This window comes from Falco rusticolus, chromosome 4 (assembly GCF_015220075.1).
Source record: "Falco rusticolus isolate bFalRus1 chromosome 4, bFalRus1.pri, whole genome shotgun sequence".
In the NCBI taxonomy this organism is placed as follows: Eukaryota; Metazoa; Chordata; class Aves; order Falconiformes; family Falconidae; genus Falco; species Falco rusticolus.
In genome coordinates this window covers 7,915,875-7,931,861 of record NC_051190.1, presented here as the reverse complement: position 1 = coordinate 7,931,861, position 15,987 = coordinate 7,915,875, and the positions used below count along the sequence as shown (strand labels likewise).

Below are 15,987 nucleotides of genomic sequence, written 5' to 3'. Positions count from 1 at the left end.
ACTATCAGCAGCTAAGGTGGGGAGAATATCACTGGGAGGGGAGAAGGGGAGGAACAAACGTTCTCTGGAAAGCGAGGGGTCTATGGGACTCTGATACGTAGAACAGAAAAGCAGGGTGAATGCTAACAGAGGGACAAGCTGTTTGCAATAGAAGTGTACATGTAGAAAAAAATAAGAGTGTGGGAGTGTAGATGTGACAGACACGAGACGTTGAAAGGACAGCATCCTCAAGCCACGGAAATATCCAAGTCTGCTGAAGTAATCGTATTTATTAAAAGGTTTCCTACTGAATCAGTCTGTTTCTCTCTGAAATTACAGAAACAGAACTGGGCCATTTTATAATCCCTGAGGAATCGCCTGGGATTCTTCGAGTCTACCCTCCCCATAGAGCTACTACATTACAGAAGTGAAACATCTTCATCCCCACTGGTCACAACCAAAAAACATTTGGGTGCCAGAGCCTGGGGGGGGGGGGGGGGGGGTGGGGCTGTGCTCTTCCACAGGTGTTGCTGCCGGAGGTTTCCAGCCCACAGGCTGCCCTTCGCACCACAGCCTGCTTTGCCCCAGAAGCCAGCTGCTCTGGGGAACGCTGAAACAAGACTGGGAATAACAAGGCTGGGAGGCTTTTATCTACACTGCAGAGTTCCTGCAGGTATGCTTACACTGGGATCATTCATTTTCCTGCTGACATGGCTAATCTTCGTCCAGGAATCACGTCACTGTACTTCTGCTGGCGTGGCTGTATCTGTTCTAGAGCTGCTGCTTTGTTTTTCTGCTAGCGCAGTCCCAGCAGCCGGAAGGTAAATAAATCCCTCGGCCATTAGCGCTGAATAAGCCGGGTGTAAGACGCCTCTGTGACGGGCAGGCTCGGCGAGAGACCCTTGTTGGCAGGGCTGCTGTTGGAACAGCAGCAGGTGTTAGGGGAGCAGTGGGGCTCAGCAGGGGCCACAGGCTGATAAGGAACCGGCAAAGCAAAGGAGGTCCTGGGAGCTCATACGGCTCGAGTTTGGTGAGTCAGGATTGAGGAAGTGCTGCAGGCTCATTGTCGAGAAAGATTTTTCAATGCAGGGAGTTCCTGCTGCCCATGATCCTCGGTCTTCTCCACATACTTCAAAATATGTCCTGCATCAATGAGGGAAGTAGATTTAACTGAAAAAATAACCCCCCAAATCAAGCAGCTTCTGCTCCAGAGCCAAAATAGCTACTGAAAACATCCTGGTTTTTCCACAAAGCTGTTATGGAAGTTAAGAAATAGCCCGGTGAGGATTGTGCAATCTGAGTTCAAAGCCGGATGACTCAAGGTCAGCAGCAAGCAAGGTAGAGCTGGCGGTAGGTTTTGCCCCCGTGTCTCTCCTCAGCCCGGAGGAGGCCTTGAGTCTAGGTACAGTGACAAAGCAACCAGCGAACCGGTGAGGTGAGAAGCTGTGAACAGGAAAAAAACCCCAAACCCTCAAATCCCAAGTGTTTGTAATGATGAAAACGGCGCACTAGTGCTTGAAAGTGTTATGGCTTCTCTTTGAAAGCCCAGGTTTCTGTTAGTGCTCCTCAGTCCAGCACCAAGTTTATGCTCAGTGCTACAAGGCCTTGTGCACAGTGGCTGGTCATGAAAACGTGCTCACAGAGCTATTCAGGGGGTGAAAATTTACCTGCAGAAGGACCTGAGCCACTGGGCAAAAGGAGGGCATATGAAATTTGGCACAGGCTCACAGTTTCTCAGGGGAAACCTATCCTAATTCCAGCTGTTCAGCAGCAGGCTGTAAACCCAGCGTTGCCACACAGGAACAATGCATCAGGATTATTCTAACAATTCCATGAAATACCTGTCAGCTTTATGGTTGGCAGGAGTCAAAAAAGTGATAGGGAAGGAGTAGAAAGAAAATATTGCCTGAATCCTGGCACACCCGCACCTGGAGCGCCACATGCGATTCCTGTGCCCAAAGGGCAACAAGGATGCTGTGAGGCAGGGCACGGTTCCAGTGGGAGAAGTGGTCAAATAGGTTGACCAGGAAAGTGAAAGAACTGGTTCTTGTTGCGATTCCCTGTGCTGCAAGGTGTTGGGGGTGCATGAAGGCAATACGGGCTTCACGTAGGACTGGGCAAGTATGTAGAGATCTGTGGCTACCACCGATGCGAGACGGGATAGAGCCAGGAGACAGCTAAGCCAGCAAGGGGGCAGTGGTTCTGGGACAAGGGGAGGGACGGTGGGTGCTGCTCTGGTTCTCAGCCTCCCCTGGGCATCTACTGAGGGAGGCCAGGTAACAAGGTGGGCCTTGGCCGGTGGGCTCTTCTTCCCCAAGCCCTCTGCCAGCACAGCCGCATCCACCTGCCTGAGACACCCGTTACCCTGTCACAGCGTGCTGGGGGTAGCCTAGCTGCGGGTTCAGCAGCCCATGCAAAATCACCCCTTGGCTGCGTGCTGTGTCCTTCCTCTGCGGGCGAGCCCCGAGCAAGGTCCAGTGGGCAGTTTGGCAAGGTGCTCCCTGCGTGCCACCCTCCCACCCGGCCAAGCTTGTTAGGTGCGAGGTGAGATGTGGCCCTGGCTCAGTTTGCAGGGCTTGCGAGCGCTGCTCGCCCATCACGCTGCCCTAGGTTTGCACTCAGATTTCAGCCTGACCGTGACATCACACTCGAGTGGTTTGAGTTCACCCTGTGAGCACCCACGTGAGCTGACCCAAGTCGCCCAGATTTATCAAGCCACAGCCTTAAAGAAAGTAGCATTTATTTTTGTTCAGAAAATCACAGGAAGCTACTGAGACTCATGGCTGCTTTCCTCGGCATAGTTTCCCAAACATTCTCGTGCAGCTTTTGAAAACATCAAGTACACTTCGAGAATTTGGAAGACGCACCATCACAAGCAAAACCTGCACAAGACATCGGGATTTCTGCCTGAGCAGCAGCCCCCTGCGAGGGGAACAGGCGGGCGCACAAGGTAGGAAGCAAGGGGGCCAGCTGGCGAACGCTGTGGCACTCTGCTTTATTCCAGAACATTCTTGGGAACCTTCTGCAGAAGCAATTCAATATCATCCTGGATCTTGATGGTTTCGAAATGCCGGCTGTAGCGTTTGAAGGGCACGCCGTCGGGGCCGATGAGGAACTTCTCGAAGTTCCAGGAGATGTCGTTGCGGCAGACGGGGGACCAGATGATGTACTGCGGGTTGGTCATCAGCGAGGAGGGGTCATCGTGCGGGAAGGGCAGCGCCTCTTTCAGGAAGGTGAAGAGGGGGTGCGCGTCCTTCCCGTTCACCTCGCACTTCTCGAACATGATGAAATTGGGCTTGTAGCCGTTGCCGGGACGTACGTGCTCCAGCGAGAGCAGGATCTCCTCGTTCTTAGCATTCTCCTGGAGAAACAAACACGACACCGCCCCCGGCGAGGCCGTCAGAGCCCAGCCGGGCCAGGGGGCTCCCCCAAGCCCGCCGGGGGCTCCCCCCGCCCCGCCCCCCGCCCCCGGCCCCTACCTGGTGTCCGAACTGGTTGCAGGGGAAGCCGAGGACCTGCAGCCCGCGTGGCCCGTAGCGCCGCTGCAGCTCGTTGAGCTGCAGGAAGTCGCGGGTGGTGGTGCCTCAGAGCGACGCCACATTGGCCACCAGCAGCACCTTCCCCCGCAGCGAGCCCAGCGCCAGCGGCTCCGCCGCGCCCAGCGGCCGCGCCGCCAGCCCCGCCAGCCCCGCCGCCGCCGCCGCTGCCGCCGCCGCCATGGCCAACACTGCCGCGCGGGGCCCGCTCGCGCCCGGCCCCGCCCCGCCCGCTCCCGCCCGGCCCCGCCCGCTGCCGCCCGGCCCCGCCCCGCCCGCTGCCGCCCGGCCCCGCCCGCTCCCGCCCGGCCCCGCCCTCTCCCGCCCGGCCCCGCCCTCTCCCGCCCGGCCCCGCCCCGCCCGCTCTCGCCCGGCCCCGCCCGCTCCCGCCCGGCCCCGCCCGCTCCCGCCCTCTCCCGCCCGGCCCCGCCCGCTCCCGCCCGCTCCCGCCCGCTCCCGCCCGGCCCCGCCCCGCCCGGCGGTGCGCGCAGACCTACGAGCCCGCAGCTCCCCGGCCGGTCCCCCGCTGCGCCCCCGCTGCCCCCCAGCTCCCCGGGGGGCTGGGCCTTTTCTGGTGAGTCGAAGGCTCGGAGCCGGGGGGTTTGCAGCTCCGCGGGTAACGCGCACGGGAGCGCCGGCCACGGCCCGGAACGCTGCGGGGAATCAGCACGACGCAAGGTGGTCCCCGGAGTTCAAACCCTCACGGGAGCGGGAGCCCCCGAGGACGGGGCCGCAGCACCGGGGGCCGCAGCAGCTTCCCGGGGCAGGGCTGCCAAGGCGAGCAGCTTGGGGGAGAAACACCCTCGGGCTGTGTGCCAGCAGGAGGAGCACGAGGGGTCTGAGAGGGGCCAGAAATTCCCTTCTTCAACCCCCTTTCATCATTCTCCCACCCCTTCGAGGCAGGCAAAGCCTCCCCTTTACTTCAGCGGTTGCTTTTCCCCATCCCTGGCTTTTCCAGTTCTTGCCTTACTGCTTCTGCTCTGGAAGTTCTCAATGCACACCACACAACTGCCTGTTTTCTGGTGGATTCGAGGCAGCCCCCAGTGAACTACGCTGACTGTTGCCCGCGCCCACGCCACGCAAGCTGGCCCAGCTGCTCCCCCCCGGGTCCTTGTGCTGGGACATGGCCCTCCTCCGGAGCATGGGAGAGGCACTTAAGTCCAGGGTGATGTCCGCAGGGACCGCGGGGCAGCACAGCTCAGGGACCGAGAGCAAGGGCCTCGGCTCCAGCACGGCTCCCACAGGGAAGCAGGGAGCCCCTGCCAAGGCTCCAGCCAGCATTTGCACCAAGTGAGCTCCATTCCTGACAGCCCCAAGGTCAGACAGCTGCTTATCAGCCCTGGCCCCCGGCCAAGGCAGCCTGGGCCCCTGAGCGCAGGGGGATGCTCTGCGTTCTCCTTGATGCTTGGCAGTGGGGACATCCCCAAGTGCCAGCCGTCACTAACAGGGCACTGCGAAATGCTGCATCTCTGGCCTGGCTGCCCAGGTGACCGCAGGATCCAGGGATTTTGCTTTGGGCCACTCTTGGCACCTGTCCCCACAACTGGGAACCGGAATAGTTCCTGGCTGTGGTGAGTTCTGGGGACTCGCCTGATTAGCCTGCATCTTGGGGGGCTGACAGTTTTTGCACCATGTTGCAGGACTGATAGCAGGAGCCATGACAAGTGTCCCGGGAGAGATCAGAGCGGCAGGGAAACAGCTGTGGGGAGGAGCAGAGGCACGTGACATGTCTTTGCTCTTGAGTAAATCGGTGGTTACAGTTCACGCAGACTCCTCACCCGCCCCTTGGGCACAGTGAGCCACGGTGGCTTGAAGAAGAGGAATTTCTCCTCAGGGTGACCCCTGTGGCAGTGCCGCAGAGGCATTGCTCTGCTGCCGCTTTTGACGCTTGCCCAGACTGGCATCTTCAGTCCTCTGGCTGGACCTGGGGATTTCATCTGAAGCAGGGAGTTTGGTTCTGGGGCCCCGACCTCCTCAGACAAGCGCAGGTTTGAGCTTTCCCTTCCACAGTGAGCGAGTTCTCAGGAAACCGAGTGAGCCGAACAACTTCGCTGGCTCAGAGCTACGCCCCGTGCCTGGACACGTTCTGCTGAACGTGGATCCGGAGGAGCGCCAGGAGCTCCTGAGGGACTAGATGGGCTCAAGGGACCCCTTTTAAGTTGTGTGACAAGTGACAGTTGTCCTGCAAAGTCAGATTGCTGTTTAACAGCAACAGCAGTGAGTAATCACAAAGGCCACGAGGCCATACCATCCAGCCTCCTGCTTACATCTTCTCTGCGCTCCTGGAACCAAACTCCCTCCCCTGGACGGGGGGCTGGCGCTTGGCTCCCGGCTTTTCTCCTGCTCCTTCACACCTCCTTGCCTGGCTGGTCACTTTCCGTCAGCGCTGAGCGCCCATTTCCCAGGTCTGGCCTGGCCATCTGTGTCCTCAGCCGTTTCATCCACAACAAAGGTGGCTTCCAGAGGTGACAGATGTGACAGGAACCCAAAGGGAGCCAGGCTGCCAGCCTCTGAAGGCAGGAAGGCTGAGGAAAGAACTGATAACTTCACAACCACGTGCTCCTGAGCAGGCTTCTGCTCTGACGCCAGCGGTGCGAGGGACAAGGAGAGGGAGCTGGAGCTTCTGGTTGTAAATGGGAGACACTAACTTAATGTGTCTGAACTTGGAGAAAGGCAGGCCAGGCGCGGAAACGTAACGCCAGCTGGTGGAGAAGACGGAAGAGGTGGGGAGGTGGTGCTGCAGCTTAACAAGAGCTTAAATTAAAACCGGGATGCTAAACTACTGACTTCTGGGTGGAGGTGCATCAACAGCTGTGGGTTGTCACAAGCTGTGTCTCAGGAACATGTAGACCTTACTCAAAACCCCTGAAGAGCAGCTGCAAAGCTGCTCTGTAACCGTCACCATGAAGAACTGCAACCCAGGCGCTCTGCCAGAATGAACACCCCCGGTTTTGCTCAATGGCACCATCACCCTAAACCACCCAACAGAACCCTCAAAAAGGGAACTGCAGGAGTGAGTAAGCGTGTCAGCGGGGCAGAGAATGAAATCCTGTGCAGCTGCAGCTAGGAACGTCCTGCTCTGCTCCACATCGTCACCCCACGCAGGTGGAGAACAGGCACCCGGGGAGGAAGGAGGGAAGGGTGGGGTGGGTGCCACCACCGGGCTGGCCAGGTGCTTCATTCTGGGGAGTCTTACGGCTGTAGAGGGAGGACAAGGACCAGAGGTACAGGGCACTCCCACAGCTGGAGCTCTTTCTCCTTTGTTGCAGGAAAAGGAATCGGGACCATTTAAAAAAAAAAAAAAAAAAAAGTGACATTGGCATTTTTTTAGGACATGGATACAGCTAGGTGCTCACTTCCATGGACTCTCATCAGCAACTGGACCTCCCTCCTGCCCAGCCCTGCAGGCAGAGGCTCTCAGCTCAACAGCAGCTGCCGCAAATACCACTGCGAGCAGCACACACACGACAGTAGACCGGCATGCTGCGCATCACTGCATGCTTCTACAGCAACACTGCTGCCATCTCCTCCCTTCTTCCTGCGCTCCCCTCCTACGTACCGCCTCCTGCTCGTCTATTCCCACAGTCAAGACCAACAAATCCAACTCAACTGATGCCCTCTCGTCTGGTTTGAGTATCAAAAGCAGCTCCTGGGAAGCTTTGCTACTCACCACTGCTGCAAGCAGCAGATGGGTATCACTTGCTGGGGAACAAAAATAAGTATTAAAGCACTTGCAACTGTTCAGCAAATCCTACCACAGCTGTATCAAAAAATGGTGTTTCTGATTCAGGCTGTCAATATGCTGGCCCAAAACCCCAGAGTGAGGAATACAGACACCAGGATACAGGGAGCTTAGAAAACTGCCTTTATTCTATTAGTTGTTGGAAAAATGAAAATACAGAAAGAGTTTAGTTAGCTGCAGAACAGCAAGAAGTTCACAGGTTAGGAGTCTGATCACTACATGGTAACCAAACTTACACAAAAAGTTTCTTTTTTTTCCTTTTAGTTTTGAAACTGGGTCCAGCAATGAACTTAAGGCAACTGAACAGTTCAGAAGCTTTGAGTGTGAGCAGGCTGTCTTTTCTCATCCCTACGGCACGTCATGGAAAAAGCTCCTCCTGGGTGTGCAGACCACTCAAATCATTCAAATGGGTCAGACTCTTACAAATGAACAGGGGAAGAGGACCAGCTGCTTTCCATCGGACTTTATTTTCAAATACAGTTTCTTAAAAAACCCAGAACACCTTAACGCAGAGGTTACAAGTAACAGTATTAGGAAATCCAATTATACAAAAAATACTACATCTAAGCTGGGGTAAATAGATTTATTTTTGGTAACATACATTTAAACTGGCACTAATTACACAGTAACTAAAAGGTAACTAACATGAAACCACAGAACCCTCACTTTTCCTTAGCTGAATGGGACTTGGTCATTTCAGAGTGATCACATTTTCAAACTAATGTTTTACACCACTGAGCCATGAAAATCAGATCTTCCTAAATGTGATAGCACTGAAGCCACACTTGATTCCACATACAGCCATGTAACTGTTGTACTCAGTTAGAATAGGACGTTAGTTAGAAAGTAGTTACAGACCAATCCTCTGTGTTGACAGCTTTTTCTCTTTCTAGAGAGAAGAAAGAAGATAGAGAATTGTCTTCAATTAGCGCCTGGCATATCCTGTGAGTGCAGAAAAGGTTTGTTAGAGGAATGTTGAGGTTAACCTTGGGTGCACAGATGAATTTGATGCAGATTGTTATAAAAATCATGGTTGGCTTCTAAATACTGGTAGCAAGATGACTCGATTTTTAAATCTCTTAAGTAAATTATAGATAATGAAAAAGGCCAGTAATCATACACTAAGATTAATAAACAGCACTTCAAAATTACTCAAGTGCAGGGTGCTGCTTTGGCCATCTTCCTCTGGCCACACTTTATAAGAGAAGGCACCCGGACTTTTTCTTGCCACGCCGGGCTTGCAAAGCAGCTCTAGTGGCCATTTCAAAAACCTCCCTCACACCGTCTTTGGTCTTTGCCGAACACTCCATATACCCAAATGCACCAATGCGGTTTGCCATATCTCTTCCTTCTTCAGGTTTGACAGGCTCCTATAACAGCACAAAAGCAACACGTTAGAACCACCAACACGCACCCGCCTTCCCTTTCCCACCCAGCTTCCCAACAAAGGCAAAGGAATTTCTGGATTAAATGCACATAATCAATTGGTTAGTTAATAATTGTTCCCCTGAGAATGGTCCTGTAAATAATAAAGGCAGATATAAAATAAAATTCGCTTATTTTCTCAAGAAGCGGCATGCACCTCAGCCTGGATTACAAAGATGGGGTGTATGTTTGCATACTGCACCAATGCTTGAAGACATGATCCGTTTTCTAACACCTCTGAGCATGAAGGCTGCAAGATCCTTTGAAACTTGAGCAATTGCTAATTTCTGAAGAAACATTTATGCAACTCTTTGCCCCAATTGTAACAAAAGCCTGTGAACAAATCCCCAAATTAATGCCTCAGCTTTTGTCTAAAAGCAAATATTATGCAACAGGAGCAAAAATTCCAGGACAGAGCAGAATTATCTGTAGTCCCATACCCAAGCCAGGGGTTTCAGACTCAATTTGAAAGAGAAACCTAGCGATGAGGCTCAGGAGTGAGCTACAGCACTGGTGGTTATCACCTCAAAACACCTACCAATACAACTGTTTCCTTTCACGTCCTGAACATACCAAATAAAGAACAACTCAAGTGTGCGTGCACTTGATGTGTTGATGTCTCCTAATTAATTCCTTTCTACCGCAGGGATCCAGCTCTCCAGCACGGAGATCAGCTGGCTGTTAGTAACCCAATATAGCCATTTTCATTGCTGAGAATGCCTTTTCCTACAAGCTAAATCTCCAAATATGAACAAAGAAACACTCAATTAAAGGTAATAGATACTTTCTGGTTTCTGTCATGGATAAGTGTTCATTATGCAGCCCATAGGAAGCTGGCAGCAAGCTGTGGATGCCTATTTAATGCTCTGGTACAACCACTATACACTTTCTTTGTTTATTTAAGACTGTCAGAAAGGAACCCACCTGCTTCATTTTGGCCAGCTCTCGTCTTGTGTGCTCGTCATTCCTCAGGTCCTTCTTGTTTCCTACCAAGATGATAGGCACGTTGGGGCAGAAATGCTTCACCTCCGGGGTCCACTTCTCTGGGATGTTTTCTAGGGAGGAAAAAAAAAATATGACTGTACTAAAACTCACTTCTGAGGACAGTTTTATTTTGAAACTTTTACCTGCTGTCTGAGTGGTTTTAGCTTGCTAATCCACACTGATGCCCCTTCTTCTACTTTTACTTTGGGAAGCAAATAGACCTGTTCTGGTATAAGCAAAAAAGACAGGCCTGTCTATGGTAATTTTAAGGCTGAGGGACACCTAACCTCTTGGCTTCTCTACGTCTCTCAGTAGCTGCCTGACAAGGGTTAGCATAAGGTACTTCAAAGAACAGCATGCAGAATTCTGAAGCAGAAAGTTACGGAGTATTCTGCTTCAAGAGAAACATTTTATTTATCTCCAGAAGCTAAAGATGGGCGCAACCCTGAAGCTAAGTTTTTACATCACTTCTTCCTTTTATAAAGCAACATCAAACAACCACTCCGAAGTCTCCCATTAACTGTAGCTGAAATGTTGTTCTATATGCTAATTACAGACGCACAGAAACAAAGACTTTGTGTAAGTCATTTGCAGATTTGCCATTTCTCCCTATCTGCAGCAAATGAATTTGCACTCATCTACAAGGAGCTTCGTCCTCCTAATGTAACTTCCTTACCTGACTTTTTTTTAAATGGAGCTGCAAATGGAAGATTTGACAGCTTTTGAAAGCAAAACCTTGATAAATGATATATAGCAGGAAGTGCTGAATGGCCCAAAATATTAGGCTTTGCTTTCAGAAGCTCTTAGACATGTGAGATTCCCCGGTGGATGTACCTGCAGACTACATAACCCCTTTTTATCTTCACAAAATTCCATTCAGCTTTTGAAGAGACATTCACTATTAGGGTATTGTTTTCTTGCTTGAAAGAACAACTTAAGACAAGCATTTAAGACAGTTTTTGCACTACAGCCAAAACAGCAATTCTACAGCTGCACCTGGAGTGCTCAGAGGGTGCCGGCCTCCAGATGCTGCACACCTGAAGAGCTGTCTGGCAGTTCCCTGCTCCCTCCACTGCTCCCAGGGACACAGGCGCTCCGATACTAGTGAGCAGGAAGGGAGGAGAGCGAGGAAAAAATAGCCAAGATCAGATTGGACTCAAGTGAACGTCTCTCCCCCTGCCTGCAGGGTTCAGTGACCCATCTTGTTTCCAGGGCGGGCAGTCTGTGAGCTCTCCAGCTGCCCGGGGAGCAGCACATGCAGGAGAAACAAGCGCAGCTCAGACCTTGCATGTCGCTGTTCACAGCTACACCAGACATGGCCTCAGCGCTGCTGCCAACTAAACCTCAAACTGTTTTGGAGAGAGATAAAGACAATGCAAGGTGTCTCTAAACACAGGATCAGGTGGAAGTGATGGAGATAAGGATTTCCCAGATACCAAGCTGGCACTGGTTTTTCTAAAAAGATACTTTCAACTGCCCGTTCAACAGCTGCTACCCCTTAGAGGCAAGGCAAGAAACGAGACTGAGCAGCTACCAAACTTTAACCCAGTCAGGCTGTAATGACACTGTAATGGCTTAAGGAATATTTTATTTGCTCATTTACTCAAACCTACGAATTTTGGCAGGAATGGTATTTTTCAACCATTGTGGCAGCTGCATTCAGGACTAATCCTTCCACTAACTGCATTTCTGTGCTTCCTGGATTCTTTTTGTTTCATTCTTGTTTCTTCCTAAGACACAACTCTGAGAAGCAGAGTTCATCCATAAGACAGATCAGAGGTGTAGTAAAAAAGCCCCTCTAAGGACAGCTTGCAGTGACCATGATTGCCCTGGTGGCAAAAAGCTCCAAAGGGTTCAGTGGTTTAATACATTTAAGACAGAACTGGTATCCCATATATGAGCACCAGTTAAAATAATTTAACACCTGTCATTAATAGACAAAGCAGAGGGGTCTCACTTTTTCTGGCTAGGAGATGCTCAATGCATGGACATAATTTTGACCAGTTACAAACAAGTACCAGTCAGTCACTGCACAGAAGGTTTTTATCAGAGCACAGCTGGTTGTACACACAGAATTGGCGTGTCTAAACACCTACCTTAACGTTATCTGCATTCTAATAAGAAACCTCACAGTCACTAGTGAACAAATCCCACTGGTGAGAAGCAGATAAGGGAGTTTTTTACAGACATCCACTTGTTTAAGAAAGTACTACCACAATGTATTTGTTTAGGAGACTACATTGGATGGAGTAATTACCATTTCAAATAGAAATCAAAAGTTCCAGAGATGCCGACTCTTAGAAATAAGAGTAGCTCTATCTCCTGCTCCTTTGTCTCTTCAAAAACATCTTTATAAGATCAAATATATATAAATCTAACGTGTAGATATTGATGTCAATTAGTGAAGACTTCAGTCTCAGACTGCATACAGAAGAGGTGCCCATATTTTTGAAATATATGTTTTTGGAGCTCAGAAATCATACATTGGCAACTCTTCTCTTTCCTCCATCACAAGCAGATGTCAGTCACCAGAAAGCACACTAGGACAGTATAAATCTCCAGCCTCTGATCATTCCCCGCAGTCAGAGTGCTGCATTCCAGTGTAGTTCCAATCCCTGTTTTTAACTCCCCAAGCAGAGCAAAAAAACCCAGGTTATTTGGGACCAGTAACTCAGTGTTTCAAGCTCATCTCTCTTGAATAAATGGGGAGAAGGGAAAAGGGATGAGATCACAAAACTAGCTTTCCCATTTATGTAGAAAATAATTTCTTTTCCTGGATATCGTGTGATCTTAAGTGTATAAGAACCTGCAGTTTCCAAGAAGAAACAAAAAAAAGTAAAATAAAGTCAAAACTTGGGTGGGCCATGCCACTCAGTGAACACCTTATGTACTCACAGGGCTCCTGGCCACAGCAGAGTGCAACTACAGCCTTCCTGTTCGCCTGGGGTCACCGAGGCAGCACCTCCCAAAGGGTGAGCACGCCGCCTCGGCCCCCCAGGCAAGTGGCCAGGCTGGGGGTGCCGATCTAGGCCAGGAGCTGCCTTCCTGCTAGTGTTGCTCAAATTATGCAGCAGAGCCCCGGATAAACACAGTACGCTGCTGAGGCTTTCAAAATGCCACTCAGCATTGTAGAAGAAGAATACAGATTCCTTTAAGATCTTAACGTCTAAAAACTATGCATTCAAACCAGTATGAATTTTGAAACTAGGAATGCTCTCAACCATTACAGCACATGAAAATATATTTTACAGCATGATTTCCAAGGGGAATACTGCAACACAGAGAACTAGTTCAGTTCAGTTAGTGATCTACTTACCTAAACTATCAGGACTATCAATTGAAAAACACATAAGTATAACATCAGTATCTGGATAAGAAAGCGGTCTAAGTCGATCATAGTCTTCTTGTCCTGCTGTATCCCACAAAGCCAACTCCACCTGCAGAAGAAAGGCAAGGCAGTTAGTTAGCCAGATCACCAGGGGAGTTTTGATTCAGAAGCCAGTAATCGAAAAGAAGTAGATAAAATACTTCAGTCAACTCCTCTCAAAAGGAGGAGACTACAAGACAAACCACTTTGACAAGAGAACTGTTAGAAATTTTTTGTTCCATAACTTCAAAAATCAACTTATGCAGCTTATGAGACTTTTCTCTATATCCATGACCAGTGTCAATTCTCTGAAAGGACATAAAAGCTACCAGTAGAAAAGCAAGAGAGAAGAATCAAAGAGAATCAGCTCCAAAGGGCTGGGAATCTCTCTGATAAGCATTCCAGAAATATCAGTTTTCAGTGAAAGTGGACTCTCTAAAAGTATTTTTTTTTATGATTATGTATATTTTCATTTGGTTTACAACTGGAACGTGCAGCAACTAAGAAACATCAAGATTGTACTTATTTGTGCACAAATTCATTAAAACTCCATCACAGCCAAAATTTACACTTGTAATTTGCTTTGAAATAAACCCGATTTGTGTGTAAAGCTTCTTGTAACTAAGAACTGAATAAAGTAACTAATGTTCTCAATATTTCTACTTATGGTAAAGCTAGGGGAGAACACTCCAATAGGATCGTTTTCCTTCCTGTTTAAACTCTTACGTTCAAAGACTCCAATAGTAGTAGTCCACAGCAGCTCAGATAAAGACAGATTGCCGGAACTGGAACCCAAATGTGAGCCTGAATGTGCAATGCAACTGTTTGGTTAAATTGTGAAGATACAAACCTTAGTTGCATGCATACACAAAAAAATTCTTCTGTATTTCAGTAAGAAATACTCCTCCTCTCAAAGTCACCCCTGCATTTGCAAACATGAATTCTGTGGCAAATATTCCTATTTTTTACAGAGATGTCTGTTGAAGGTTCCCTCACATGACTGGAATCAGCTCCTTTGCTCTACCCCTAAAAAAATGCACCTTGTACCATCACCGTTTTGTCTTCACATAGCTTCTGAACATTGCTGGTAATGCTTTTCCAGGAAAACAGAAGTAAGTGCTGTCAAACAGAACAGTCTTAAGTAGTGCTCCCTTACAAACTTCTGTAATCACGTTTTCTGAAGACAAATTGCTTGGATAAAATATGTCCTCTACTTACCAAAAAAAAAAAAAAAAAAAAAAATCAGCATTGCTCAAGCTGCTCATGCAATTTTTATTTAGATACTGGCTGCATGTAGGTGATGGGGCATGGCTCCCTGTTCACCCATTTAGAGATGCAGATTCAGGCAGAAGGGAATGAGCAAGTTTGACTAGGTGATAACAAGAGAGAAATACATATTGTACATATTTTAAACATTGTCCTTAGAGTCTAAGATACAATATAGAAACTGCAGAAACCGTCACTTGGCAGGGAAAACATGTTCTAATATTAGTCTAAAAGTAAACTATTTTTTTTACCCATTCATATAATGGGAGATAAAAGCTTTCTTTAGACTTCAATAGCATGAACTATTATGACTAAACCCACAAATAATCTATGCCTGTAACAGTAGGAAATCAAATTTAACATAAAGCCCAAAAGTAGCTCAAAAAGTTTCTTCTCAAACCAGGATCCAAACTGAGCAGTTTCGATCAATCTGCCACTGCATACGAACTAGAACTGACTGGGAGATGTTCTGGCTGTACCTGGACCCAGAGCAAAGACACAGGTTGCAGCAAGAGGCAAAACAGGGAAGCTCAGCACTGCCAGCACCAAAACCTGCCGCATGCCTGACATGAGGAACTATGGCACTGAGGTCAGCTCTGTGCAGTTACAGTAATAAAACAGCCACGTGCCATGACTGCCGAAAAGGGGTTGAAAATACTTGAGCTTTCAAGGTGCAAAGTTTCTGCTTCGTGTGTTTCCAGAGTATCCTGGAAAGTAACAATTTCAAATATCACACACCACCTTGTGTGACACAAGTGCAGAAGGGAACCTAGTCAGCGTCCAGAGAGCAGCCTCCTGAAAACGGCCTCTTGGAGCAGGTGTCTGGCATGTTTGCTTGTTTGGTAAACAAAAGGACTCAAGAGGTCACACAGATTGAAAACGGATTTTCAGAAGATTGAAAAATAAAATTAAATGTTTTAATGATTAATTTACTGAAGTACAAATTAAAAATGAAGCTCAGTGAGCTGTGGGTATGCTTTTCTGCTAAGAATTATGTTCCTTCAGACAAGTAGGACAGATGATGCTGATATACACTACAAAAATCAAATCCCTTTGAAGCCTGTCAGTCATCTGTTCTGAAGAGGATCCTGCACATTGCCAGGAGTAGGTATGAAAAAAGCGACTCTCTCCAGGAACTAGTCTTTATTAATCACAATACCAGGTCCCTATCAAAACAGGGAGCCCGTTATGCATTTCCAAAGGCTAGCAGCCCTGTGTCCTCAGCATGTAGGCATGTCTTTGAATTGCTCCAACCCCTTCCACCTACTGCAACATTTTAATTGGAATAACTATGTTTTTTAGAATCTCAACTTGTATAAGGTTAGAAATAGGTTGTTAGACATTGGATATGAGCAGGTCCTAGCAAGGCCAATATTTTTTCCACAGGAACACGCTTAATATTTAAAAATATATTTACAATATAAGCACTAAGGATGTGTACTAACCACTTAGTAAAGAAGTGTAGAGATCTCCATGGTATTCTGAATAACTTCAAGTTCGTTTTGACTGTTACAGAAGTATATACATACCTGCTTTCCATCCACTTCGATATCTGCTACATAATTTTCAAAGACGGTGGGAACATACACTTCAGGGAACTGGTCTTTGCTAAATACAATCAGCAGACAGGTCTTTCCACAGGCACCATCACCCACTATAACCAGCTTTTTTCGAATGGCTGCCATAGC

The 15,987-nt window shown here is 48.8% G+C and overlaps 2 protein-coding genes and 1 long non-coding RNA gene across 4 annotated transcripts in view; 1 reads left to right on the top strand and 2 right to left on the bottom strand.

Annotated features, from left to right (window-relative positions):
* Window positions 1-2,702: 2,702 nt before the first annotated feature.
* Window positions 2,703-3,698, bottom strand: GPX1 (glutathione peroxidase 1). Its single transcript, XM_037386888.1, has 2 exons — window positions 3,459-3,698; window positions 2,703-3,340 (listed from the first exon to the last, which is right to left on the bottom strand). Exons 1-2 carry the CDS (start codon window positions 3,696-3,698, stop codon window positions 2,975-2,977), a joined length of 606 nt encoding a protein of 201 aa, XP_037242785.1. The 3' UTR covers window positions 2,703-2,974.
* A 295-nt stretch (window positions 3,699-3,993) lies between these two features.
* Window positions 3,994-8,366, top strand: LOC119146397. The gene is made up of 2 exons (XR_005103722.1): window positions 3,994-4,089; window positions 6,847-8,366. It is a non-coding gene; the product is annotated as an uncharacterized LOC119146397 (long non-coding RNA).
* RHOA (ras homolog family member A) overlaps window positions 7,358-15,987 on the bottom strand; it is a 26,787-nt gene continuing 18,157 nt past the window's right edge. For both annotated transcript variants that reach the window (XM_037383964.1, XM_037383965.1), the window contains 4 exons: window positions 15,829-15,986; window positions 12,983-13,103; window positions 9,607-9,737; window positions 7,358-8,627 (listed from right to left, as the gene is read on the bottom strand). In XM_037383964.1, coding sequence (XP_037239861.1) covers window positions 8,454-8,627; window positions 9,607-9,737; window positions 12,983-13,103; window positions 15,829-15,984 — 582 coding nt within the window. In that variant the 5' untranslated portion in view covers window positions 15,985-15,986 and the 3' untranslated portion in view covers window positions 7,358-8,453. The remainder of the gene's footprint in view (window positions 8,628-9,606; window positions 9,738-12,982; window positions 13,104-15,828; window position 15,987) is intronic.